The 25831-nt window shown below is 53.1% G+C and overlaps 10 protein-coding genes across 10 annotated transcripts; 4 read left to right on the top strand and 6 right to left on the bottom strand.

The window, feature by feature from the left end:
• Positions 1-516: 516 nt before the first annotated feature.
• SCP_0115960 (Chorismate synthase) lies at positions 517-2055 on the top strand (the record flags this gene model as incomplete). The annotated part of the gene is made up of 7 exons (XM_027753817.1): positions 517-606; positions 660-737; positions 790-906; positions 964-1069; positions 1123-1379; positions 1432-1739; positions 1797-2055. 7 exons carry the CDS (start codon positions 517-519, stop codon positions 2053-2055), a joined length of 1215 nt encoding a protein of 404 aa, XP_027609618.1.
• Positions 2056-2257: 202 nt separating this feature from the next.
• SCP_0115950 (hypothetical protein) lies at positions 2258-3448 on the bottom strand (the record flags this gene model as incomplete). Its single annotated transcript, XM_027753816.1, has 3 exons — positions 2258-2329; positions 2389-3278; positions 3355-3448. The coding sequence occupies 3 exons, from the start codon at positions 3446-3448 to the stop codon at positions 2258-2260; spliced, it is 1056 nt and encodes a 351-aa protein (XP_027609617.1).
• Positions 3449-4646: 1198 nt separating this feature from the next.
• SCP_0115940 (Disintegrin and metalloproteinase domain-containing protein) lies at positions 4647-7880 on the bottom strand (the record flags this gene model as incomplete). The annotated part of the gene is made up of 14 exons (XM_027753815.1): positions 4647-4879; positions 4940-5030; positions 5087-5148; positions 5207-5356; positions 5410-5469; positions 5528-5884; positions 5934-6078; positions 6139-6144; positions 6201-6321; positions 6372-6560; positions 6607-6659; positions 6708-6870; positions 6924-7758; positions 7814-7880. The coding sequence occupies 14 exons, from the start codon at positions 7878-7880 to the stop codon at positions 4647-4649; spliced, it is 2532 nt and encodes an 843-aa protein (XP_027609616.1).
• Positions 7881-8392: 512 nt separating this feature from the next.
• On the bottom strand, positions 8393-9182 carry SCP_0115930 (predicted protein; the record flags this gene model as incomplete). The annotated part of the gene is made up of 6 exons (XM_027753814.1): positions 8393-8465; positions 8515-8625; positions 8676-8683; positions 8734-8858; positions 8915-9058; positions 9122-9182. 6 exons carry the CDS (start codon positions 9180-9182, stop codon positions 8393-8395), a joined length of 522 nt encoding a protein of 173 aa, XP_027609615.1.
• Positions 9183-9354: 172 nt separating this feature from the next.
• SCP_0115920 (Uncharacterized protein) lies at positions 9355-11563 on the top strand (the record flags this gene model as incomplete). The annotated part of the gene is made up of 11 exons (XM_027753813.1): positions 9355-9652; positions 9705-9905; positions 9956-10025; positions 10288-10378; positions 10436-10492; positions 10552-10762; positions 10818-10935; positions 10993-11072; positions 11135-11189; positions 11239-11389; positions 11441-11563. The coding sequence occupies 11 exons, from the start codon at positions 9355-9357 to the stop codon at positions 11561-11563; spliced, it is 1455 nt and encodes a 484-aa protein (XP_027609614.1).
• Positions 11564-11975: 412 nt separating this feature from the next.
• Positions 11976-13964, bottom strand: SCP_0115910 (acid protease; the record flags this gene model as incomplete). Its single annotated transcript, XM_027753812.1, has 6 exons — positions 11976-12501; positions 12554-12803; positions 12853-13374; positions 13424-13575; positions 13630-13733; positions 13797-13964. 6 exons carry the CDS (start codon positions 13962-13964, stop codon positions 11976-11978), a joined length of 1722 nt encoding a protein of 573 aa, XP_027609613.1.
• Positions 13965-16165: 2201 nt separating this feature from the next.
• Positions 16166-16780, top strand: SCP_0115900 (hypothetical protein; the record flags this gene model as incomplete). Its single annotated transcript, XM_027753811.1, has 3 exons — positions 16166-16426; positions 16492-16587; positions 16643-16780. The coding sequence occupies 3 exons, from the start codon at positions 16166-16168 to the stop codon at positions 16778-16780; spliced, it is 495 nt and encodes a 164-aa protein (XP_027609612.1).
• Positions 16781-17115: 335 nt separating this feature from the next.
• Positions 17116-17657, bottom strand: SCP_0115890 (hypothetical protein; the record flags this gene model as incomplete). The annotated part of the gene is made up of 3 exons (XM_027753810.1): positions 17116-17244; positions 17300-17392; positions 17451-17657. 3 exons carry the CDS (start codon positions 17655-17657, stop codon positions 17116-17118), a joined length of 429 nt encoding a protein of 142 aa, XP_027609611.1.
• A 4172-nt stretch (positions 17658-21829) lies between these two features.
• SCP_0115880 (Nucleus export protein) lies at positions 21830-23430 on the bottom strand (the record flags this gene model as incomplete). The annotated part of the gene is made up of 4 exons (XM_027753809.1): positions 21830-22108; positions 22187-22395; positions 22454-23077; positions 23343-23430. The coding sequence occupies 4 exons, from the start codon at positions 23428-23430 to the stop codon at positions 21830-21832; spliced, it is 1200 nt and encodes a 399-aa protein (XP_027609610.1).
• A 292-nt stretch (positions 23431-23722) lies between these two features.
• SCP_0115870 (predicted protein) lies at positions 23723-24866 on the top strand (the record flags this gene model as incomplete). The annotated part of the gene is made up of 8 exons (XM_027753808.1): positions 23723-23878; positions 23936-24007; positions 24059-24193; positions 24252-24257; positions 24318-24441; positions 24497-24643; positions 24702-24734; positions 24793-24866. 8 exons carry the CDS (start codon positions 23723-23725, stop codon positions 24864-24866), a joined length of 747 nt encoding a protein of 248 aa, XP_027609609.1.
• Between the last annotated feature and the right edge of the window lie 965 nt (positions 24867-25831).

Raw genomic sequence — 25831 nt, 5'->3', positions numbered from 1 at the left:
ATTCATATAGCTAAAATCCCGAGGGCCTGGTAAAGAAGCGCGAGATCGGCGTGATCTAATCTTATCGAGTCATTCCGTGATCCCCACGGCTTGTCTGCAACCTTGTCCACGGGCAATTCCGCTCCCAGGCTAGTCACAGTCTCACTCGAAAATCTAACACCGGAGAGCGCGTTGGCAAGCAAACTCCTTTGGTAGGGTAGAAACCAGAGGCCTTGCATTGATCTTTTCCGGTGCAGGATTGCATTTGTGCGCTCCGATCTGTCATTGCTGCTCTGCGCTCCAAGACATCCGGAAGTATTCGAAGCTGTGAGTGTTCTTGCGCCGGCGTGAATACTTCTCACAGCATCGTAGGATCGATAGGAACCGGTGCACAACTATTCTTAGTAGTCACACCCCTTTCCCTACACATCTTCCTCGATCTCAGCCAAGTCCTCATAATACTAGTGCGTACCTCTGCCTGTTGTGCATTGCGTCCTCTACAGGGCATGCCATCGCAGGACACATAATTCAGAAACCATGTCCACCTTTGGCACTCTCTTCCGAGTGACCACCTACGGAGAGTCTCACTGTGCATCCGTCGGAGCAATCATTGACGGCTGTCCACCTGTACGTCTAGCTTCTCATTCCATTTCTAGTGCGGTGACTCATCTCTACGTCAGGGTCTACCCCTAGAAGCCAAGGATGTGCAGGTACAGCTGAGTCGGAGAAGGCCAGGTCAGAGCAACCTCACCACTCCCGTAAGTAATTGTACGTCTGGCGTATTGCTCGAGATATTCACACCTATAGTAGCGGGATGAGAAGGATTTGGTGCAGCTGCAGTCGGGGATCGAGCACGGCATTACGCTAGGAACGCCCATCGGGCTGCTTGTTCGGAACGAGGACCAGAGGCCGAAAGATTATTCTGAGGTGAGCGCTATAGGCTCTCTAAGGTCGCAGTGACGGTGACAAAATACACCCATACAGACAGATCTGTACCCTCGTCCGAGCCACGCAGACTGGACGTACCTCGAGAAGTACGGCGTGAAGGCGAGCAGCGGCGGAGGCAGAAGCAGCGCGAGAGAGACCATCGGTAAACTCGTTAACTTCCCTCTCAATCATTGTGTCCAACAACTGCTCTTCCAGGTCGCGTCGCTGCGGGCGCAATCGCTGAGAAGTACCTCAAAGTCGCGTACGGCGTCGAGATCGTCGCGTTCGTCTCATCCGTTGGGAAAATCCATATTCCTTCCGCGGCAGTTTCTCCCTCGAATGAAGATGACGACACGACAGCAGAGGCGCTGAGTCCCGAGTTCCGCCAGCTCTTGAGCACTGTGACGCGAGCACAGGTCGACGCGCATCCGACGCGCTGTCCGCATCCCCAGACCGCAGAGCGCATGACACAGGTACTAACATTGCTCTCCCTCTCGTACTCTGCTGACTCCCCCTGCCCCACAGCGTATCATCCGCGCAAAGGACGCGCTCGACTCGATCGGCGGGACGGTGACGTGCGTAATCCGGAGGGTGCCCTCGGGGCTGGGCGAACCCGTGTTCAACAAGCTGGAGGCGACGCTGGCGCACGCGATGCTGTCCATCCCCGCTACGAAGGCATTCGAGATCGGCTCCGGCTTCCGCGGAACGGAGGTACCAGGGAGCAGGCACAACGACCCGTTCGAACGGCGAGCAGACGGCTCTCTGGGAACGAAGACGAACTGGAGCGGCGGCATCCAGGGCGGGATTTCGAACGGGGAGGATATCTACTTCAGGTGGGTACTGTGTGGCTCGTGCAGATGCGTGGGGGCTAACTCGCTCGGGCACGCTAGGGTGGGGTTTAAGCCTCCCGCGACGATCTCGCAGGCACAGCAGACGGCACAGTATGATGGCACTCTAGGCACGCTGGAAGCGAGGGGCCGGCATGACCCGTGTGTAGTGCCTCGTGCAGTGCCCATCGTCGAGTCCATGGCGGCGATCGTCATCCTCGACCAGCTGCTCATCCAGAATGCGCGCAGAACAGCTGCGGCGCTCCTCCCGCCCATCACGACGCTTCCGCCAACCATGGTCAAGCCACCAGAGTCCGACTAAAACACGAAACAAGGACAGACGATCTAACCTGCTCAACCAGGGCTCGAGGAGGGGTATTTATCTCACAGATTATGTATCAAATATCCTATGTGTACCCGTGCACCTATAGAAGTAGAGATGGGAGATACATGGCGCAACCAAGCAAAGCGATGACAGACAGCACTGACACGAGAGATAGGTATGCAGATCGTCGCAGGTATCGTTACTCCTCATACTCGGAGTCTTCAGAGCAGTAGAAGCAACACACGACGGGTTCAAGATGCCACCACCACCACTGCACGCGCGACATGGACATAAGTGCAAACGCAGAAACGGAGACTGCACAATACTCACATGCGGATTGAGTATCCTCATCGGCCATGTCCCGAACTCTGAGTCCTGCTCCCTTTTGACGCGTGATTCCCTCTCTTGCGAGTCCTCCTCTTCATCTTCCCTAACATCGTCGTCGTCATATGGTGGGCGCCGCCGTGAATGTACTAGAGGAGTCCGCTCATTTACACGTCCCGCACCTACACCTACGCGCGTCTGTGTCCCATGCGAATGTCCGTTCGGCGTTCCATGCGCCGAGGGGATACCGCGCCTCTGCCAGCCTCCCGCACTGGCATACGCACTGAGGCGCTTCCCAAGCGGGCCCCACCCAGTATTCTCGTCCGCCTGATATCGCAGTGGCGCAGATATCGACGAGGACGGGGAGTCTGAGGCAGACGAGGGTGTAGAGGTACCGTTCACAGCACTCATACTGTTCCGATGCCGGTGCACTCCCGAAGTGATGCGCACGCGCGACCGAAAGCGGACGCGAGGGACCGGGCGCACAGGTGGGGGCTCAGATGGGCTCCTGTAGCCATCCGCGTTGGAATCGTGGTCATGCGCGGGTTCGTCTGAGGGAATGATAATGACGGAGGAGGGAGTCTGCGAGCGCGGCGAAGGGTCGTCGTCGATGAGGTGAAGCGCGTTCCCGGGCGTGATGCATGGCTTTGGAGAAGAGTCTTCAATAGACAGCTTGCTGTCGTAGAATATATCCATGTCATCGGACTCGAGGTCGAGGGTCATACGCGGGCGCATCCTGGGTTCGCGGGTGCTGGGGCTCTGATCGCCGGGGACGTCGTCTTCGGTGTGAAGTACAAGCCTTGGAGGCTGACGCTCGCCGTCCGTCACCTCATGCTGGCCTTCGTCTGACTTACAGTTGACTGTATGTCCGTTCTGTGCGTGTCTCGTGTTGTCTCCTGAACGTGGCAATTTAATATTGAAACAACCGTGTGTAAAGTGGAGATAAGGAATGAGATCAGTGATTGCACGCACCTAGTAGCGTGGACGAAAGCTCGGAGATATTTGGTTGAGAATAGGGTTGTTGGGGGGCGGTTGCTGCCTCAGTCTTCGACGGTCCGCCATCCATGAGTCGGTCATGAACATGGCAGGTCAGCGCCGTGAATATTTGTCGAAATGTGAAGTCGGATAAGAGGCCAGGGCTAGGTCAGCTGCACCATTAACCCCGTATCTAGATGCCGTGCTACTGCTACCGCTCTACTGCCACTCGGGCTATCGGACAAATCAGGCTTTTCAGCTTTCTACCAAGAGTGCCAGGCACTCAAGATGCAGACTCAGATGACTCAAGCACCTCTTCTCGATGCCCAACATAGGACTACGCCGGTCTCTGGTGAGTTTGCGAAATACTGTACATGTGCGGTTGCTGTGGCCATGTCTGTTCTTCATGAAGAGGCCAAATCAATGACGCCTGGAGAGCCTGTGCCGCCGTATAGCTCTGAGGCCGCATCCGCCACCCTGGACGCTGATGAAGTCGCCAAAAGGCGCAATCCGTGCCAAGAGTGACTTCAAGGGCGCCATACCTATGGCATTCGGCACCATGTCTCTTCTCTCATCCTAGCGCCAGAGTTTGTGTGCTGCCAGTCGATTACGGTGTTCTCCCAAGCGTACGACGACACCGATGTGTTTGAAAACCCTTGGTGCTGGGACTCAAAGCTCTATTGTTGCGATGGAATCCCTTAACAATGCGGCCGTCAAGACTGGGGTGCAAGGTCCGGACTTTCTCTCCATGGATGTCGTGTCTCCGACTTCATTCCTCCTCAGGCAATAGCCCGCGATAACGAAAGGGAGATCTGGGACGCTACTGCGGGGATCAGTACCCCGAAGATTTTGTGCTTATGCGTTGGTTTGTACACTGTTCGCAATTGGACGATTCGGACCTGCTATTTTTGTGGAAAACAGAACCTCGATAGAAATGAGTCTCCTCCATGCAGCTTGATCCTGCGGTATCACTGTACACAAGTTATCCTTCCTCTCCACTTCCTTCCAGCTATCTCCCGATTGTGTGAATGCTTACAAAGTTACACCGCAGGGGCTTCAATCAGCAACGTTGTTTTCTGTACTGTACATCGTAGGCTCCTCAGCCACGTATATACAGAACCCCGCCGTAGGTATATTGCCTGTATAGGTCCTATCGGTGTTCATCCGCCCTCTGCATTGTAATTGCAAAAAAGGAGCATGCCTTCGAGATGAGCATGAATTATATTGTGAAATTGGTGCGAGAACTTCGAGCAGAGGCAGCACCCCCCACGGCGATGAAGAATCGTCACCTAATTAGAAGCGCCAGTTCGAGCAGCTTGCACAGTTTTAGGGAACACCTGTGGCGTCCAACGACCCTCGGGGGATGACCTCAGTACAGGCCCAACAGATCGTGCCGCATGCGCTCCCGAAGGCCCGTCGCCAATCCTATATGCTCGTGTTCTTGCTAGTGCCGGCTCGGAAGAGTGCAGCGCCCTTTTGTCACTTCCTTTCTGTACCTTCTTGCGACGCTCAGCCGTACAACCTGAGAGTCGACATGCCGGTTGATTTAGCTCAGATCTATAAATAATTAATATGCACTCACAGCGGTAGATCGCATAAATTACGAGTAGGAGGACTACGGCGAGCGCGATTGTGACAGGGACGGAGATGTCCAGGTTCTGCCTATACCAGGCCTATTGCACAAGGTCGTGAGCGATAGTGCCCAAGCAGAACATGTTCGTGTTCATACGTCAAAAGTGTCAATTGCACTGCCAGGCTGGCAAATGCCGCTGTTGCAAGTGCCTCCATATCCTAGAGGACATAAATGAGCAATGTCCACGAAATGATAGACCGACTCGAAAAAGTCTACCGCATGGAGAGCCATCGATGAGATCTGACTGCAGGATAATGCACTGGCCTGGATCTGCTGGGTTGATACAGGATACTTGACAAGACTTGCTGTCTTTATTAGGACACGCTGTTGTCAAGTTCATCGACGCGCCGACCATCTGGCATTGCACTGGAGTGACGAGAATGAGCCTCAACCTTAACGACAGAATGGGTGACGCTCACCATTCAGCGACGTGCATTGTCCACTTGCACAGGCAAGACCGTTCGAACCACAGCTCTTGCCTAATACAGTATTCAGCAAAGCTCATGCAGAGAAGAAACAAAAGCGAGTGTGACTAACCATTCGGTGCCGTCAAGTCCGCAGGGCACGCTGACGAGTTCCCAGTGCACATCTCCGTCGTGTCACACGTAGGATCCAGAGCCGCTCCGCATACCTGCGTTGCCGGGGAGAAGGAACACTGCGCGGTGCAGCACGGGCTACTGTCCGGATCACATACCGCCCCCGCAGTGAACTTACAGGTGCTGACATCGCAACATGTCGAGTTCGAGCCTCTTCCCGGATCGCACTCTTCGCCCTCCTCGACGATGCCGTTCCCGCACATGTTCATCGTGATGAGTTGTTGGGACCGGTTGGGATCGACCAGACAGGTGGTGTTCGTCATCTCCTCCGCGCCGATATTTCCCATCATCAACGAACCTGTTATGTACTTCAGAAAGGTTGTGCAGAGGTTCTGAAATGAACGTACAAATGTTGCCGACTGTGCACTGCGAGAAGGCCATTTCACTGCTCTCCGTCACAGGGTTCATGACGAATTGCGAGTTCGCATTGCATGTCGTTGCAGATAAGGGACAGCAAACAGTTGAATTTGCTAGGCCGCAACTATTGGTGCACTAGAACGCGAATGGTGATCATTGAGCTATAATTGCTACTCATTCTTCGGAAGAACGTACATCGTGCTGGGCAGCACGCATATCAATTAAGTGAGCCACCGTGCTATGAGACGCATACTCACAATGGCGCCAAAATTATGGCCGATTTCGTGTGATGCTACTTGCCACTCAGTGCGCCCAGCAGTTGTCACTGCGGTGCCCGACACAATCGAGGGAGCACTCCCTGAAGATGACTGCTGGCATCTATGTATCCATCTCAGAATCAAGCTCACCGTACGGTCTTGAATACTCACAGTGTCGCGAGCCACGCAACGCCCACTTCTGTACCGCTCGGACATCCACTCATGAGATGCCACAGTCCTGCGCCATCATTTCCTTTTTGCCCGCGCCAACCGGAGAAGAGCGACAGGCGCTCATTGAGTGAGATGCTTGACGAGCAGGCAACGTTCCACGGGACCGCAGGATCGGTGGCATTTGGACAGCTAGTCGGCCCAGTGAGCTATTTTTCAAGAAATGCAGTTGGATCACCTTGAGTCTTGGACCTGCAGCTCGATAATCCCGAGAGTGACGTTGAATGTTGACTAAATGGCATGAATGCGGCTGCGTTGCTCAGATTATATTACACTGACCTTGTACAAAGCGCTGGCTGAATTCCAGTTGGTAAGGATCTGCTGTGTCGCATTCTCCTTGGATCCATAATGGCTGGTATATTCACAATCCGCAGCAACGCCCATGTAAACTATCATCTCGGTTGTAGGACAGCCAAAGGTTGAGCCAATGTTGCCCGAGAAACTATTCTGAACGTCAATACATGTTCGGGGACAGCTACAACCACACAAGCGCACTTCGAAGACATGCTGCCTCCCGCGACATCATCACGTTTGGTCGGGCCGCTATCTGAGGCATTGCGAGTGTTCAGCAATCCGAGAGGATCATACCACGGATTCAAGGGCGAAGGAGAGGGCTTGCGAAGCACCGAATTGAGCGAAGGGTCAGTGTTATATGACAGATTATCGTGCCCACACGTGTGCACGTTCCCCTCCGCATATTCGTGCGGGCCCATCATATCTGAATCGCGCCAGACGACAAGGGTAGAGTCCGCGTCAGCGTCCGAGAGCGAGATGTGGGGATCGAGCTCGAGCTTGTTGCGGAGATAGTTGTCCTTCGTCATGACATGGTGCACCACACCATTCACCGAGAACCCGCCCTCCAACAGTGGTGCAATCCCCTTCGCGGCGTCGCCTTGGTGGTGCACAACGATCCGCGCCCAGCCGAGTGCAGGGTCCGTCCACGGTCGCGCGATAACTCCAGCAGCATCTTCGCGCAGTCGGTCTGGGGAGGCGTCCGCGGGTACGACCTCCCCCCAGTAGGCCTTCACGGAGCCCCGCAGTAATGGCTCAGTGTGTATCCGGACATTCTGTCCGTCAGGTGAAGTGTGATAATGACTAATACGAGCAGCGGGGTGGATTAGGTGCTCATTAGGTCGTAGATGCAGATGGTATACGTCGCCGAACGCGGAAAGCTTCAGCCGAAAGGTATCAGAGTGTGTAAGAACAGACGAGTCGAGCGGAAGGGCGCGTCTGCCACCGTGACGAGACGATGGCTTCCGGGGTAGTATCTCTATAGCGAGTATCGATGGGTGCTCAACACGCTTCAATGGTCGCGCGGGGGAGCTTGAAGCTGCGTTGCAATGCGTATATAGCCCATTGCACGCGCAAACGGTCAGAGAACATACCTGAAACGACGTCGAGGTTCAGGAACAGAGCAATAACTAGCGCGGGTATCCAACAGTAGAAATACATGTTAACGGTGCAAAATGGCGGCCTCGGCGGCGGCGGCGACCACTAGTACTGCATACCAACAGACTTGGAATTTCTGAGGGTTGGTGAATGCAACGGTAACCGACCTGCGGGAAACCCGAACGTTCTATGCAAAAAAGCTGGAGAAAAAGACAGCAGAGCGAGGAGAGGGCGAAAGCGACGAAAAGCGACAAAGCAAATTGAAGCAAGAGTCTATCTAGTATCCAATGATGGTTTTAGACGTCATGTTGCAAGCAGACATGCGTTAATCACACCCGCCACCAATCAAGTTGAATCAACCCAGCGGCCGCGGCCAATCGCACTCTCACATCATTTCTGTTCTCACTCAACGCCAGAAAGGTGGGCCAATTATCATGCAGGGCCAATCAGAGCAAATACTTTCCACAGAAGGCACTGTTTGATCAGGACAGGAATGACCGCAATCACCAGGGGGCAACGCAAGAAGTATAGCAACAGTGTCATCAAGACGTAGTGAGGGGCTGCTAAGCTGATTATCACTGCGCCTTGGCTTTCAGCTGCTGGCCGTAGTAGTATCTCGTTCGTCCGATACCCAAAAACCATGCCAGCCTAGGAGAATAGTTAACCATGGTATATGGCAGCATAATGTTCATCATACCTGCAGCTGAGGAGAACGATCACGAACGTGATATTCCCGTGCGTCATGGAATTCCAGCTGCCAAAGTCATACTGCAGCTCTTTCGGAAGCCCTACAAACGACCAAATGATGCTTCGCATACTTGGTTAGCGGGATAAATATACACAGGACATATTACGCACTGCGTTACCTGCAACCCAGCATTAGCGCATGCAAAGAAATCAGCTGGAAGACACGCACGTCTGCGAGTGCTAGAGCGGTGAAGCTCGCGCCTAGGATGCGCTCCTGCGCGACTGGGTTGTCCGGCAGCGCATCTCGCACAGCTCGGAACACGAACGTTGAGATCAGACCCAGTAACAGGTAACCTACAAATTGACCTTCAGATACGAGGAACTGTAGCAGAATATTGGTGTGGATGCACAGTTGCCCAGCTGCCGGATGGCCATAATCGTCCGTGTATCCGTGAGCGCCGCCAGCGGAAGGTTAACGTCCGGAACAAGCTGGTGGTGGAACCACGTCGCTCCGGGGAAGAACCATGCCAGTATGGCAGGCAAGATGGTCGAGGCTGGAAATCGGAAACATTATATTGAAATGGTTTGAATTTGAACGCATAGAAGTAAACCCGCACCTGGCTCTATATGCAAGAAGAGCAGTTTGTAGAATCCAGGAAGAGCAGGGAAGTCTGACATGGCTACAACGTGTTACACGCGAATAGCTCTTCAATTATGTCTTAATGCTCGCAAGCACGCAGCCTATCCGTGACTGCAGAAGAGCGAAAGCAGCACGAAGGAAGAGGAGAAGAGGGTAGTGGTGTCATGAGAAGGCAGCGGGCGCAGTAGTTCTCTTCCCGACGTCCATCACATGTCTTACTTCAATCTGGCACCCAGGACATACGTCTCGGGCGCAGACAGCCCAGGATCGTCAGTCTTCGACCTGCCGACGCAGCCAGAACGGAAGGCTAGCAACGGCAGCTCGAGCAAGACCGCCGCGCAGGTAGACGTGCCGCAGAACGGCTCGCAATCCTTCCTGGTCATTTCCGGGGGGACGGGCTGCAACTCGATATGCGCCGCGTTCGGGAACGCGTCTTACGTGCTGCCCGTGTCGGACGATGGGGGCTCGTCCAGCGAGATCATACGTGTCTTGGGTGGGCCGTCGATCGGTGAGTGGTGAACGTCTCGGGGAGGAGAGCCTCTCTGAATTGTCGTGGCTAGGTGATATACGGTCGCGGCTAGTTCGCCTGATACCGTCTGCACCACCCTCTTCACCCCTGGATTCAATACGCACCTTGCTCGCGTACCGGCTTCCAGCTGATCGAACTGAGCGCGAAGCACGGGATGAGTGGAGAGATATCGTCGAAGGTAGGAGTCATCTTTGGTCGGGTATACCAAATGACCGCAAGGAACTTATCAGAGGTGAGCTAGAACATATCTACAGGTTAAATGTGATGATAAACGCGTCGCAGGGTTCCTTGTACATTTCGAAAACGAGGTATTGAAACGCGCGCACAAGAACTTCTCGTTTGTGAATGGAAGGCGAGTCATATTTCCCTGTTGAGCTTCCGTTGGGCACAAGTCAACGTTGTGCGTCCGAATCCTTGGTGCTTTCCTGATTTTCCGTTATGCAACGGAGTACGCAAATTCTGCGCTTTGTACCCAAAAACGGGGGTGGGCGTGGGTAGGTTCATAAACATTTCTTGGACTCCGACAAGATCTGCGCTGTCTACTGTGCGCCTTCTGCTTGGAGCGGTGGTCGTGTGTGCGGATCGTTTGACGGTGCTAATCGGTCTTCACGCAGCATTGGCAACTACTTCCTTTCTGCCGCACAGGAATTCTTCCGATCATTGCCCTCGGCCATTTTTCTCTTTTCATCAATCACAAATAGCCAGGTTTGCTGACCTGCGTTTGCCTCGTCCGTGCACTGACTCGCCGCTCCCTCTCTGCAGGCCAACATCCTCCCCGTGATCGTGACCAACCACACAGTGACGATCGCAGCAGAACTAGTCAGCTTCTGTCTCCTAGGCTGCCCGCCGCATGACTCACATGACGCGCGACTTACAAGGAGAACGGTAGGAGGCTCGTCGGCCAGTGCGAGATCTCTCACCCCGTGCACGGCGCGCCTACCATCAGCGTCGCCCCGGACGATTTCGACGTGGATCCGGATGCGGTCTCCTCGATGGACGCGCTGGACGGGATGATTTCACCGCCACAGAATGTGATGTTCCAGTCCAGGGCCAAGGGCGCGTACGAGCCGCTTGACGCACGGATTTCGCGTGAGTGTGTCAGGTTTCACAGGTTCGTGCGGGGATGCGCTGATGCGCGCAATAGGGCTGTACTATATCAACGCCTACGGCAACGAGATCCACCCCTCACCGAACTCTGACTACATCACGAATCTGTCCTTGACAGATGTCCTTGTGTACTCGTGCGGGTCGCTATGGACGAGGTAGGACGCATGTACCTCGACTCGCGCATCATGGTTAGGTTAAAATGAGAAGTCCAGCATTATACCGTGCCTGGCGCTCAAAGGTGTCGCGAATGCGATTGCACGCTCGCGTTCTCTGCGCGCGAAGATTCTCCTGTGTAAGATCACAACTTCCACCCGCCACACTGTGCTGACAACTTAGACCCACGTGCATCTGTAGTAAATTCACGAAACGACAGAGAGACGCACGGATACACAGCAGTTGATTACATAAAGTAAGTTTCTCGCGTGGGGGTTCTGTAGTTTGGCTCACAATATCACCAGCACAATCGTCCGCACACTGAATACTCCGTATCACAAACACTCATACGGAGGCCTTGGCAACGCCGACACCACGTACCCTGCGTCGGCGTTCATCACGCACCTCCTCTACCTGAGGGGCGCAGCCATCGCAGTGGACGTGCTGGAGATCACGGTGGGTTTGCAGCTCTATGCTCGTCAATGTAGTTTCATATGCCTCGCGCAGCGCCTGGGTGTCAAATGCGTAGAAGTTGACGCACCAGCCGATGGGACGACAGGCGTGCCGCAGTTCGATGCGACTTGCGTTCGCCGAGCGATTGATCGTGTTTTGGCTGAGGCAGTGGACTGAATTATTATTGTACCTTTTCGCCATCAATAATTGTGGGATTTGTACGCCGGTGATAGTCTCGTACTCCACACCTCCAACGCTATGGGACTTCCGTGGAGCTTTTGCGATGTTTCTGGATGTCGCTAAGGAACGATTATTCGATTTGCAGGATGTTGAGGCTGGAATTTTACTTGATTCAGTGATTCACAACGAAGGGTATTGGAGCTACATGTAACTCGTGAACGGATTATAAAGAAGCCCAGTACCACGTACGACTATTCACTGTACAATTAGCATCCATGATCTAGCTACTACGCCGGACGGTAAATTTACGAATACGAATGATGTCACGAGAGTATTCATGGCAAAGATAGTGAGGACCAATAGATACGCAACAACGAATGAAAATGCATAATGTGAAAAAAGACGCGTCTTACGCCTGGTCGGGAAGGGACGCGATTTGGAGTGGGGCAGTAGACGATGTGTACGCAGACGACGACGATCCCTCCGACACGGGCTCGGGCCGGACGTACTCGCCCTTCGCATCGCGAGCAGTGGACATTCTATCCCCCACACTGCTCCTCTCAGTTGCCTCGTACGCAGGGGGAGGAAGCGCCTCCGTGTGATAGAGGTGGCTGCTCAACAAGGGCGACACGACCCCGGGCGAGTCGGGTGGAGAGACGAACTGCGCGTGCTGTTCCTGCTGTGCCTCCGGGATACCCCCGACTATGTATGGCTCGACGACGGCGCTAATGGGCTCGCCTATGATGTCCATCTTCTCCGAGAAGCGGTACCGGTGGCGGCGGAAGTAGAAGAGCGCGCCGAGCACGATGAGTAGCACGCCCGCGACACCGCCGATCGTTCCACCGACGATCGCGCCCACGTTTGTTGAGTGGGAGGTGGAGCTCCGCGCGGCCAGGGTGACAGTGTCGGTGCCGTTGCGATTGATCTCGAAGATCCTATAGGGAGGTGTGAGCGACCATATACAGCAAGAATGTACGGCCTACGCACACGTAGAACTGGCTGAGGAAACGGGCACCGAGGATGTACTGGGTGATGCTGCTGTCAGTCCAACCTTCGATCCCGCTCGTGCAGACGGCGTCCGAGTTTGTCATGAGCGTCGATTGGTCAAGCGTAAAGCTCTGGGAGCCGATGGATACAGTGAAAGTGTACTTCGCATCGCAGGGGACCATCCAAGCACCGGACTCAGACCCCAGAGAAGACAGACTGGGCTCGTACACCGATCCCGAGATGATGCCATCTGTACAACGGTAAGCGACGAAGCTATCTACCAGAAAATCTGGACCTACTGATAAGCTGCGCTTGTTCGAGTGGGAAGTACATGTCTGTGTAATAGGGGTCAACCGTAGCGACCATAGGCTGGTTGTTCTGAGATGCCGAGTTCCCGCTCTTGAACTGCCAACCGTCTAGCTCGACCGTGAAATCGGGTTGACCACTGGATGTCGAGTAATTCGCCGCGGTGTTGGGCTGTACTGCCATGGATGCCATATGGTTCGGATTGTACGCGGACGAATCGGGGGAAAGCCAGTGCAGTGTACCAGCGTTGCTCTTGGGCGTAACAGTAGGCTGGTTAGTCGACGATGTGTTCTTGGGCGTGATGATAGGTGAGCTGATCTGCATGCCATAGCGGAAAGCAGGTTGTGAGGGATTGCGATCCAGCCATTGCCCGAAAATGGTATCATCGAAACCTGCATTGAAGGTGCTCCCTGGTGTACTTGCTGCGGCAACATTCCGGTTTGTGCCCAGACCAAGCACTCCGGACACGCCATTGTTGAAGATGGTGCCAGTATTTGACGAATCCGCGACTACGACTAACGACAAAGTCAGATAAACGACGGCTGAATCAAAGACGAGACTGACTGGTTTGATTTTTGTAGTTCCAGTCAGATCCATTTGTAGTTGCCATGGTACAAGTTTCCTTGATGACTTTCCCGCTGTACGAAGCGTCTGCCAAGCTCGCTCCGTCTGAACCACTCATAGATTGAGCGGTTGTCGACTTAGACATGTTGTACCTATTGCACGTCTTATAGCAACAATCGATCTTGCAACTAACAAAACATACTCACAAATTGGTGTTACTGCAGGAGCTGCAATTATTTCCCGCAACTGCAGTGAGCCCGGTGCTAGTCGTGAGAGTGAAGCTGAAGTTCTGAGCCCCAGGACCAGTAGACTGCGATCACCTCAGTTGATAGATCCTGCCAGGATAGACGCTGTCGTGTCGTGAATCGCTCACCATTCCGACAGGGACATTGTATCTCCCAAGGTTATCGTATGACAGCTGAATTGGGATGGTCGCGGGCGCAGGAGGCTCGGAGTCGCGTTTCTGCATGTTTATACGTACCGCGAACGCGAGGTGCGACGGGCAGAGCGCAAGAAGACATATTTTCTGCAGCGACCACATTGTTGTGTTGGAAGAAGACGAAGAAATTCAGAAAAAGGGGCTGGGAGAGCACCTAGGAGTGAGCACGCCACAGGGTGTTTACCCGACACGCTACTCACCGTCGTGACTCGAATCTGAAAGGAGGTGATGAAGCAAGAACGGAGAAATTGCAAAAATACGCACAAAGGGAGACCAGAGGATGGGGAAGAAATCGCAAAGCCCTGCCCTCTTGCTATTAGCCTCCAGGAGCGGTGCAAAACCGTCGGGGGAACCGGCGCTTGCACCGCGTCCGGTTTTGTTACAGCTATGGGCGCTAAGAAGAATTCCTAGTGCATCATTACTGGACCTCGGACAGTGCCGTATGATGTGCCTTGACCCTTCTCTGCAGTGTTCTCCCTGCGGAATGGTGCATCGAAGAACTTACTCCAGCGGTCATCTCTCTCTGTGTGTATTCAATAGAAGTTCCATCTTTATCTGTATCATCCAGGGTGCTTACAGCCTTGTGAAGCCAGAAGACATGTTGCATGGACGGCGCCTGACTCGGAGAATGTCCGGTTTGAGATGTCTGTATCCCATACAACTGTATATATGAGTACATCCTCCCGAGCATGCAAACGTATTGTCGAGGACCTATCGTTTCGCAGTCGGCTGAAAGGTCTCATCGGCAGAGACGAGCAATGCGCATAGGAATGCGCGCTTCGGGGGCCGCCCACTTACACAAAGCCCCAGCATCTGGATTACAACAAGCCCGCGAGCGCACCGCTCAGGATGAGGAAATTTCCTGCCGAGTCTAGAGGGATTGAACACGCTAGACAATGATCAAGCGATGCAGTGAAACACGCCTGCCCGGCCGGATTGTGCTCGGGCCATGTTTCCCCTTTCGGCGGTACCAGTGAGCGTCCACTTCCACGTGCTACCGCAAGTTCTGCTGGGATATATTCGACATTGATGTGACTGAGTTGGAGATGAGAAACGACAGGAGATTGTGAGTGAGAATCGCACCTGAATTCTAGGCTCACTTCAGACAGATATTACTGCTGGACTGTAAACTCGTTTCAGTGCCAGTGGTTGAATCCGCAAACGAAAACCTACTCAGTCGCCTACGTCGTTTTCCAATAATCAATGTGAGCATTCATTAATGGATTCTTGAAGGATTATAGCGACTTGGGGAGAGGTTTGGAGAAACAAAAACAACAGGCCGTCGATCAACCGCAATGTAGCAAACATTGGACTACTTTGATTATGAAAGCATGGAGCACCAATATTGACGTTTCAAGGTCTTGCATAGTGAGGCTGGAATCGAGCCTAATATTACCACTCATCTCTAGCACGTAGCACCTTGACCACAGACGTCTAGCACAGCAGTCTTGGCGAGCGCCCTCATCTGCCCCATAGCATTTGCCAGGGCCAGGCATTACCTTCTCCAGGACGACTTTCCAGGTACGTTTGATCATTCATACACAGTATGGCAAAAGCAGACATCGTGTGTGCTTGCAAATGCACGTACGTTGCGAGCTTTGAAGCGCGGTTCTCCGAGTCCATACGGTGTTCAATTACCCTGGGGCCCATTCCAGTTCAGTTGGTACTACCTGACGACGTGGCTTCTTACTGCTAAATTGCGGGAATTTTTGGAAAGAGGCATGGCGTACTCCCTCGACTACCAGAATGACCCTTCAGACGTTGTATAGACTGCGTGGAGAGACGACACGAACACCTGTTGAGACCGCTCGGTGTGGCTCTTTGTTAAACCTTTTTCTTGGGTTGCCTTTTCCCTGATAGTTACTCCGAGTGTCGCTTCTGGGGTATGTGCAGAGCCTTGGACAGAGAGAGCTGGCGCGCTTTCACCACTCTCTGAGGGTACCTGGGTCATCTGTCTGACTGTTTTGCTGGTGGTCTCAACCTGGGGTTGCTCTGCACCGGCAGGGATATGCTCAAGCTTCCATCGCGTATAACGCCCTCGAGGTCCAACAAACCAAAACAAATTTGTTGAACATTGACGAAGGAGCAGACCAAATCAAGCCTTTCCATTGTCCCTCGGTGCCGCATAAATACGGGATCCAAAAGAAGATGCTTCACATCTCCCTCAACCTCAACCTCAGTGGCCACCCCTCTCTCCCTACCCGCAAATCACCATGCCCCAATCGCCTCTCCCATCCAAACCGTGTGCGGCAGTAACAGGCGACCGCACTCGAAAAGCGCGAAGTGGTGGCCACAGAACCCCCATGCCAGTGAAGGTGTACGTGCCACTACATACCGCGCAGCAGAGCGCCGTCGAGAACGTCCTGCGGGACAGCGGCGCGTTCACACTCGTCAACACCGGCTGGAGCACGTGCGCAGTGCCCGTCGAGTGGGTGATGCTGCCCCCGATGGACGAGCCCGCCGATGCGGACGACTCCGATGAGGAGGACACCGACACGCCGACTGGGAGCAGATTCCTCGAGAATACGGACAGCCTGGAGGAGATGTGGGAGCACCCGTTCGAGGTGCGGCGCAGCTTTTTATGTCAGATGTGCGCTGACATCTCTCCGTGTTCTTTGTCCTCTGGTAGCCCGGCGATTACGTATGGGTCCGCGCTCCCCATGGTTCGTGGCTCCCGGGCCAAGTCACAAGGCAGCCGCCACACATACGCAGGACGCACAGTGGTGTAAGCATTTTCCTTTGTCTTGAGTCCGTGCCTGTGTGCTCATCAGAAGGGACAGGACAAGGAGTGTGTTTACTATTCCGTCGAGTACCGCCATCGTGCCACCTTCCGACGATATTTTGCCCCTATGAACGGTGAGATGAAACCCGACACGGCGCGTGTGCGAGAGCTACTGAAGGAAGGTGGGTGGCTCTGAATGCTCGGTGGGCTACCTTGGATGAACTCGACGATGCTGAACGCTCTTGATCAAAAAGAACTGATCGGTGCATCGTACACCGTACTGTCATTGCAGCGGTGAGTCACCGGTAGATTGTAACAACAGGAGACTGCAGCTTTGTAACAGCTCTGTAGCTTCAAAATGCTTTCATATCATGGAAAACTCTACAAACTCTGGTTCTAAGAGTGATAAATGCTTCAGGTCCCCTTTCTGCAGTATACAATTGTACAGGCTGTTTTTCCACAATGCAAAACACTTTGCAGTCCAGGACGCAATGTGTCCCATTCCCCCGATGTAGCAGCAGTCAGCTAACACTATAGCCAGCCGCCCTCCAGTAACAGTCGCCTCACTTCCGGGGTATCAGGCTTGACGTCGCCATTCAAAGGCGCGAAGTACTTCCGCGAGCTTATGCGGAAGGACACGGGAAAGAACACGCCCTCCTTCTGCACGCAACGTAAGTGACTTACCTTCGGCCAAGGGAGTAATGAATACGCTTACCTGCCGAGTGGCCCCTCTACGGGTGCTCTTGCCATTAACGGTTCCCTGGAGCCACTCCCCTTCCTCGGTCTTGACCCACACTGGATCACCATCCTGAGTGCATGCGTCAACAACACGCAGAGAGACGCGGCATTCAACCTTCAATGCGCACCTGGAACGCCCACGACAAGGGTTCATCGAGGTCGTCAGGCTGATACTCTATCACCGGTGGCTCGACATCCATGTCGCCAAACGCAGACATGTCCGAACCCGAACCGGTGCTGCTCGTTGTGGCATCACTGTTCGCGCGCTTTGGCCGCGTAGACAGTTCTGCTTTATAACGAGCTATTCGCCTGTGGGAGCGGTGATCAGAGCGCATGGCGTTTCTTAAACGGTATGCAGAGAGTCTGAGTATGCGGTATCAGTGTCTTAGATGAGGCAGTACAGTGAGTTGAGAATTGAGAGTAACCAAACTGACTTCTGTGAGGGTGGATGTTATACGGACCAGGTTAGTTACACCTGGTTGAGATGGAGGCACGGTTGTATTGTGCGCGCAGATGGAAGAGGGGAGACAAAGACACGTGGTGGCCAATGCGAGCCCCACATACAACAAACTGGATGGTGCAGGAAGCAACGCGCGCTGCATTCCTGTTGGCAGGGTATATGTGTCGGGAAGCGAAGTCTGGGCATGGGTGACGTTGGTCACCGCGCTTGGCCCAGAACGCATAGAGGCACGACGAGGTCTCCAAGGCGCCGCTGCGCACGAGACGTGAGATTAGGTGCGGGCTGACAACAGAAAACAACAAGAGACAACTCACCGTCCTGGATTGCTCCAAAGAAGACGAATTGGACAGCTGATGATGAGGGTTCACGGTCGTAAGCCGAGCCTCCCACGTGTACTTTACGCGCAGTGCAAAATATGAAGACTGAAGTCATGTCGGCAGAAACAGCAACAACAATAATATTGTTCCATTTGACGATGTGGTATGCTTCTCAACACGAATATTAATGCCGCAAGGTCGTAGTGGAGAAATAAACAAAGAGAACAAGCGCACAAAAAAGCGCTAATTAGAGCAACTTCCCTGCCCCTTTGAGCCCATGTGGCTGGTCGGCGGCTGTGTCCCGGTACGGGAAAGCTTTGACCAAAGCGTTGACTACATCTTCTGCCCCAGTCGTACTCACGGATGGAACTGAAGAGTGGGTCAGGTGTTACCCCAGCATAGTTTGGCGCAGGTTGTAAAACCAACGTTGAGAGCAACAAATGGTAGTTGAATTACCGTGAATTTCTATATATTTCCCTCGCCTGTCAAAAAGAGTGCAGTACCTCGAGGCTTGTTCTACGGAGGAACAAAAGGCGCAATACAAGCCCATGTAGATGGTCCCAATTGCAAGCACGGAGCACGAGAAGGAAACACCATGCAGGGGATGGCGTCATCGAATGGTCGTATGCATGCAACAAATGTCCCCAGGGCGACACAAGCCGGAACACACGACGACAATATAACGTTCACCGAGGATGTACCTGCTGATATACCGAAGGCACAAAAGGATGCCACCCTAAGCGGCAAACTTGTCTTTTCCGTCCGCGGACGGGCCGCAGGCAGAAACAAGGAGAGCACAAGACATGGTCGCGTGCGCAGTCCTTGAAGCATCCAATGCTGGGGAACGAGAAAAGATTTGAAAATTTGCAGTCTGAATGGAAGACCGCATGGAGGCAACGGAACTCGGACAGGTCGTGAGCCTCAGGAGAACTAGACACTGCGTGGTCATGGCATATTTGTATGAGGCACCCACCTAGGTGTGGCGTCTGGTGCAAGGATGACGTCTGCAAGGCCGTGCTAACCTAACACGCATGCCCCGGACCTCTGGAACTTGACTGCGACAAGTAGGCCGATGGCGAGGACCAATCCAAAATCTGCGACGAGATTGATCTGCATCTCTCGAAAGCACGAATGGGCGCTCAGAGAGATGACCAAAACTCTCGGTAACGGCATCGAGCGAGGTCCAGACAGTAGGCGCTGCCATGATATACGTCCACCTTCTCGGTGGCCCAACCGCTATCGGGGAGGATTCTTCAACACAAGGTTGGCGGATAAGATCACATGCAAGCCTGCACAGCGCGCTGGTCGAAGCCTTCCTTGGCGTTCGTCCCAGCGTCGGATCATCGAACGGAGATATGTTTCCCTAGCCATTGGGTTTCACTTATATGCGATAATGCATCAGAAACTGCTGCGGTACGAGAAGTTTACCAGATGCCGAACACTGTGCCCATGCAGCGAACTGTCATCGGCGCACCATTCGGTCCCACTCGGCACCAGCGACGAACTCGGAGCCATGGCGAAGCGGATAGCCTTCCTGTCGACGTTCCGGATCCTGCTCAGAGCGCTCTTGGAATTACTTACCGGGGTTCGCCCGTAGATGGGCGCATCTTGCATGTGCGAAGTGCATAGGCCCGACAGAAGAGGAGTACAATTGGACCGCGAAGCACCCAGGTCCCAGGTTCCCAGTGATTGGGTTTCCACAAGCTCGGATGCACACTGAGTTACGTGCCATGCCCGCCATCTTAGAAACAGGTGAGAGGTAATGCGAGAAGTGCACAGATCGACTATCCCATACCTGGCTCAGGCCCAATCCTCTAGCGTCGGACGCGATTGGACATGAGAAACGTGCATGCAAGCTCTGTGAGAACGAACATGCGGAGCGAGACGGGATTCGAAGAGCGCTGCTCGCCGCGTTCGCGGTGATCAAGCTCTGCGTCCGAAGCAGATCCATGTAGACTTGAGCACATGCTCACCATACGATGTGGGAATTGGGAGAAGGAGCCATATCAGTCCTTGTTCTTTGACATGTGCCTCCCCTGCAAAAAAGCCGCAATCGTTCGTAGCAGCATGGGGCCATTGCCTGTGGGAGTCTTGCCACGGCATCAGATTGAACTACTCAGCTGCGTGGTGTGGAGACTAGGAGAGTCGCTTGACCACCTGTCACTTAGCATGTTCCTTCTCGTTGATATGGACTATCCAGAGCGCTCCGCTAAGGGAGCCCGCGGGGTTATAGCCCCGGGTAGACTCTGCTGGAGTTGATCAAACCTGTGAACGTTCATAAGGCTCCTGGAATCAGTAAGTAGGTCATCGCAAACACGGTAAGTTACCGCAGATCGATCTCACTCACATCCTTGGAGCCAACACAAAGGCATGCAAAAGGCATGATGGAGTTTATGCGCAATCCGCAGCACAGCCAATTCCCGTGCCACGGAACGCGAGGTTCAACCGCCCGAGATGAAATCGCGAGCAAGCCCCCGCGGGCACCCGTGAGACGGCGAGTCTAATCGAATTCGCGGACTTCCTGATGACACGAGGATCAAGTCCAGAGTCTGCAGTCCACCCCGCGGGTAGGCACCACCAAAGCGGCAGAAGTAGTTTCGAGGCGTCTCAACGTGTCCCGCAATGTAGTCTTCTACATGCCCTCAGATGCATCCCAGATAGGAGGAAACTAGGTCCTTGTGTTCGGGAAATCTGGACTACTTACCACAAGTAGCCTGGCACGAGGCTTGTCCCTGGACGACAGACATGGTATTTCTGCTGTCGGCAGCTGAACAAGGAAGTCTCGTGCACCAACCGGACGTTCCACGGGTAGGGTTCACGTTAACTTCTGTGAACTGTCCCCGCAGATCATTCCGAGATAGCCAAGACGAATCACTGACGTGTTGTGTAACGAACGTGAGCGCTGTGAAGGACGACAAAAGTGTGCCCCCTAAGAAAGACAAGGCGGTGCGCTGTCATACGCTGGCATATAAAGTCACAAACCGGAACCGAATCGATGTCTGTAGTTATCTGACCGGCCAAGAAATATCTCAGATTGCTATTCAAGCGCATGCAGTGAAAAGATCGGTAGAGTCCGGGATCGATGGACATGTGGATTGGAAAACACTTACCTCATGAGCATCTTTTCCTCGCAAGCAGCAAGTGATTTCTTCCATTTGACACCGAAGCAGAGTCTTCCGAAGGCTTAAACTTCGGACCTAGAAACAAAGCAGATGGAAAGATGTAATGATGCACGGAGCGTGCAATTCCCAACGTGACAAGGTGGGTGAAGGGCGGTGTGTACTCACATGATCACTTGTGTCAGCATTGGCTCCGAGATGCAAAGGCTTCGTGATGAGGAACACAACAAGTCGCGTGTGGCAAGGATATCCTTGATAAGGCCGGCCATTGACAAATCGATGTCAGCGTCTCTTTCCCAACGTAAATGCCGGTTGCCACCGGGTCTTCAACGAAGCTCTCAATCCAATGACATTGGTGTGACCGTACCATAGAATCGCAATCTCGTTCAATTGACTTTGGCGGGTCCATCTGATATTCACAGATATCCGATACCCATAAAAAGCTGCATCATGCTGCATAATCTGACAGCAAGTAAGTGAGAGTAACCAATAGTAAGAACAAATAGATACACACAATAGCTTATATTCGTTGGAGGCGCCCTCGATCATGTGTGAGTAACGTGGAAAACATGTGAAATACAGATGCACGACATATCCAATGTTCCAATCATCTACTGCACCTTTGCTGCCAGTCCACTTTCAAGTCGGCGCCTTCGGCTCGGCGTCTGAGCGGTCTCGCTGCCAGACCAAGATTTGTTCCACTCGGGAGCCGGTGTCAGATAGTTGTGGGGATGCGAATATGGCGTGGCCGGGGGTATGGGAAATGACGGAATGATAGGTGCTTGGGGCGCGTTCGAAGTTGTGGAGCCAAAATGGTGGCGTGAGCGATAGAGCGAGAGGAGCATGTTGATGAAGACGGTAAGGAATGACAGCGAAGTCAGTGCAAAAATCTGCAGACATAGAACGTAAACGAATTTCCGTCAGTTCGTGCTTGAGGTCCCCAACGCAAATAGATCGAGGAAGCGTACCAGAGTCTTCCAGCTGATAGGCTCCACAAACGAATTGACGACTTCCGCGATGAGCTCTGCACCGACCTTCGCGCGACCCACCTTGGATGGATCACGGTTCATGCACGTCTCCCAAGTTGCACACTGGTGCGCCATCGCAGGGATCGAATTGGATGCGCAAAGGTTTGCCTTGTAATGCATCGCACATTGCCCAATTTCTTGGACAACATCTACATTTGAAGGTGGTGAGCACGTGGAAGACGTACAACCTAAAAAATATTGCCATACCCATGGAATATTCAGAGATTCGTTGCTCAACATCACGCTGGACAGTGAGAATAAATTGGACCAGGAGGTAGAGAAAGACGAGAATGAGCGACAAGTTGAAGAAGAACTGCAGATATCCAAGCAAGACATATGGCAAGTCTGATCGCGAAGCTGCTGATCCTGACATGTTGAGGGTGTAATGATTTGACATGTTCTGCGCGGGGGGAATGCGCCTATCTTCATCGTCGCTTTCATCCCCGCTCTCGCTCTCGTCTTCGTGAACTTCTCTGCTCCTCCCTTTCCTCAGCATGCTCCGTTCTCTCGCCCTCTGCCGTGACCTGTACACTCGACGTACCGCACCGAGCGCAACTGCCCGTTCCCCCTCGCTATCCTTCTCTGCTAATGGTGCCGTCGGTTGGAGTGGACTTAACTCCGACATGTCAACATCCTTCAACTCTGGCTGAGGGAAGGCCTTCTGAGGAGAGAAATCTGTCGGAGGTACCCATGCCGGCTTATACGCTGAATGAGGAGGCGGCTCTTGGAAGAGAAATGGTATATTAGAATTCTGGCCGAAGGCGGCAAATGCTGGCGTATGAGAAGGAGCGGGAAATGATGGTGTTGGTGAATTTGTATCTTGCAAAGATCCTGAACAGACGACATATTCAGCAAACTGAACAGGATCACGAGTGCTCGAATAGATCAACAGCCTACGCGAGGAAACACACGCATCTCCGTATACCCATGCACACAAGGGAATATGCATGAGCTTCGAGCAAAGAAATTCTCTACCATGATACAAGGCTGCAAAGCAGAAGTAGATCTAGAGAACACACCACACGAAAGGCCGGGAATTCGCACTCGACTAACTACTCCAAACCGACGGCGTTGTTGATATTTATGAACGACGTACTTTTTCGTGGAGTACTTGGATCATCACCCCCCGTTGCCCATACAGGCCTCACATTGCTGCTCGGCCGACTGGTAAACTCGAAATCCATTGGAGTCTCCGTCGACCGGCCCATCCTCATACGTGATGCCATCGAATGCAGGTAACTTTGTCAGCAATGTCGTGAAAGCCTGGTATTTCAGATATTCGTATGCCGAAGAGTCCACGCCAGTGAGAAAATCGATGTTCGGAGGACACAGCTGGTGAAAGCGCAGACAACTTGAAGGCGAATCGAATCCAGGGTGTGGCGGGATGAAACGCGGTTGAAGATCACGTGGACGTGGCCAAGCAACTTGAAGAGCTCAACGGCGAGGATGTCTTTTATTTCCTCTTGCCCGCGCAAAATGGCATCTCCAGGTCGTATATTACGGTCTCTGGCGTCTACATATCGCCCAGGCTCTCAGAGAATAATCACATCGTCCCGTAAGTTTCATCCTTTGGCGGCGAATTGGACTGCTCCGCCGTCCTCGTCACTTGTGCCGATTGTCATTGAGAAAACCGTGAGTTTACCACAATATGGATTCAAGATTAACCTGGATCATGCATACATTTACCAGGGGAGAGGGGAGAGAAGTTATGACATCTTCTCGAGGTTGCTGAGAGAAAGAGTCATTATGCTTTATGGACCGGTACGGTTCACCATACTTTCCTCATATCTAATCTCCTGACTCTGAAAGAAGATACGGGACACTGATTCTGCACTCATTGTGGCACAATTACTCTTTCTTGAGGCAGAAGAGACCTCAAAGCCTATCCACTTGTACATCAATTCTCCAGGCGGCAGTGTCACTGCAGGGTTGGCCATTTATGACACAGTATGTACCCCAGTCTTCGTGCAGTGCGAGTCTTCGCCGCTGATTCATGCAGATATAGATGCAGGTACATTTTGATGACATCCGCCTCCTTTTCTGTCCGTTTATTGACATGAACTGAGCGTAGTACGTTTCCTCGCCCATACATACGTACTGCGTAGGTCAGGCTTGCTCGATGGGCTCTCTCCTATTGGCTGCGGGTGAGAAGGGTAAGAGGCATGCCCTACCGCACGCTACGATAATGATTCACCGTGCGCACTTCTCGCTGCGGTCGTCCTGGAGTTGAGATGTTGACAACCTCCACAGAACCGTCTGGCGGAGCGTCCGGTCAGGCATCAGACATTGCCATCCACGCCAAGGAGATACTGCGCGTGCGCGAGCTCTTGACCAGCATCTATCAGCGACACTGCGGGAAGGACGGTGAGGACGTACAGGATGGGATGGCTCGTTTCGGTAATACCTCTATTGTCATAGTAGGCCTATAGTTGACCCAATCTTCGTCCACAAACAGGAAAAGCACTAGAGCGTGATTACTTCATGACGGGTGCGTCTTTGCTGTGTCAGAGCGATTAGCCCTATACTGATAAATACGTATCCGCTAGCGAATGAGGCGCTCGAATTTGGCATAGTAGACAGTGTGCTGGCAAAGCGGCCCAAGCTAGACAGTGCGATCTGAGATGTTCCTGTCGACGTTTACAATGGGATATGCATTACGCCTTGGCGTGTGCTCTAACCTCCGTGATCCTCGAGCTCGCTACGACACGGGACCTGCAGGTTCGTGAAGTAGTTGAGGGTTCCGATCCGTGCATGTCTATCGAACTCCACACACGGCCCCCCGTTTATGCGCGCCTTCAGTGAATCCTACAGGCAGAGTGTGAGAGATCGTGACTGCATTTCACGTAGTTCGTAGTGATGTGGCACGACAGCGATGCGAATATTGGTCGCCGTAGGTGGATCCGATTCCATGCATTTTCAATAGATGGTGAGATTTGTTGTCGAATATGAAATATTGCTGATAGCGTGCTACCAGAAGTTTTTTTAATCGCTGCAATCAGTATCATGAGCGGCATGTTCGACCCGTGCTCAGGGTCTGCCGAGGACGCACCAATACTTACCGCACGTCCACACCTTCATAGTCAGTCAACATTATTCAGCTATGGTGCTGATAGCAGTGTGGTCCGAGAGAAGCAACGGACTCCTGGGAAGCAAAGTTACGGAAGAAGGTAAGCATATTCAAAATCAGGGATATGAATTGTATCCAATCTCACTCTCCACAGAGTCTTCTTTCCGGCTAGCCTGGACAGGTTCATCGTGCGCCATGGGCCTGAAGCGGAAAACCCGCAGCACCAACGGCCAGCGATCAAGAATCACTTGCAGCCTGGTGAGTATTCAACGCACTGTTGCCAAGTCCCTCACCGTTGTTCATGCAGTGATCGCCACCAACCCGGAGAGTGCCACCCGAGCTCGACTCGATATCAAGCCATTAATAATAATATTGTTGTCGCATCATGAACGATCGATAACAGTGCCGGGCGCTCGCTGCGTGCAATTTTGTTCACTCAAAGTTCTCTGCCTCTGCTATTCATATTAATCATCAGGTATGTGGTGATGGAAGTTCGCAAGGTTGACATGTTGGATGGT

Source organism: Sparassis crispa, assembly GCF_003851025.1.
Source record: "Sparassis crispa DNA, contig_000000F, whole genome shotgun sequence".
NCBI lineage: Eukaryota > Fungi > Basidiomycota > Agaricomycetes > Polyporales > Sparassidaceae > Sparassis > Sparassis crispa.
This window is presented reverse-complemented; position numbering and strand designations above follow the sequence as displayed.